Source organism: Diaphorina citri, unplaced genomic scaffold (assembly GCF_000475195.1).
Source record: "Diaphorina citri unplaced genomic scaffold, Diaci psyllid genome assembly version 1.1 scaffold33199, whole genome shotgun sequence".
NCBI classification, from domain to species: Eukaryota; Metazoa; Arthropoda; class Insecta; order Hemiptera; family Psyllidae; genus Diaphorina; species Diaphorina citri.
In genome coordinates, this window is record NW_007410534.1 from 1 (window position 1) to 637 (window position 637).

General features: G+C 44.4%; 1 protein-coding gene across 1 annotated transcript; it reads right to left on the bottom strand.

Moving 5' to 3' along the window:
• Nucleotides 1-3: 3 nt before the first annotated feature.
• On the bottom strand, nt 4-633 carry LOC108254284 (protein FAN-like; the record flags this gene model as incomplete). Its single annotated transcript, XM_017449289.1, has 1 exon — nt 4-633. A coding segment is annotated over one exon (630 nt), but the record flags the coding sequence as incomplete, so codon positions are not given.
• Between the last annotated feature and the right edge of the window lie 4 nt (nt 634-637).

Sequence of the window (637 nt, forward strand, 5' to 3'; positions counted from 1 at the left end):
AGTCATGCTGGATAATACAGCTGATCGTTCTTGCCTCCCTGTCTTGAGAGAATGAATCTTGAGCATGGCATCTCTCCCCACAGACGCTACAGAGATGCCTTCTCCACAGATTGCTACAGCCGTGATAGCTTCCTTGTGACTATGACAGAAGTGAAGTGGTTCTAGGATAGACTTATCACACCAGCTATTAGATACGTCACTCAGGATAGTGCTATGCTTGAGTAAGGAACTTTGAGAAGTGAGAGTTCTTCTGGGGTGAGGCGAGTGAAAGATCTGCTTGGGAATTTGTCCAAACTCCATGATTTGAACTTCCAAGGCATGCCTCTGATTCCAGTCCTGTACCATATCCAAGTTAACAGAACCTTCATAGCAGAGGTAGTAGAACAAATTGTCTGCTTTTTCAGCTTCCACACCGCGTTGTTTATATCCAAATATGAGATCAATCCAGAGATGCAACTGACGAGATACAATATCCGACTCCAAGGCCTCACGGAGTTTAGTCACAAATATCTCAGGACATTCTGCCCATGGAGGTAGCTGCACCCCACCCACCTTGGTGCCATCATAACGGTAACCGAAATGAATACCATAACTATTCTCTAAGAAATCTCCTTTCTGTTCTGTATCATAGAACTCA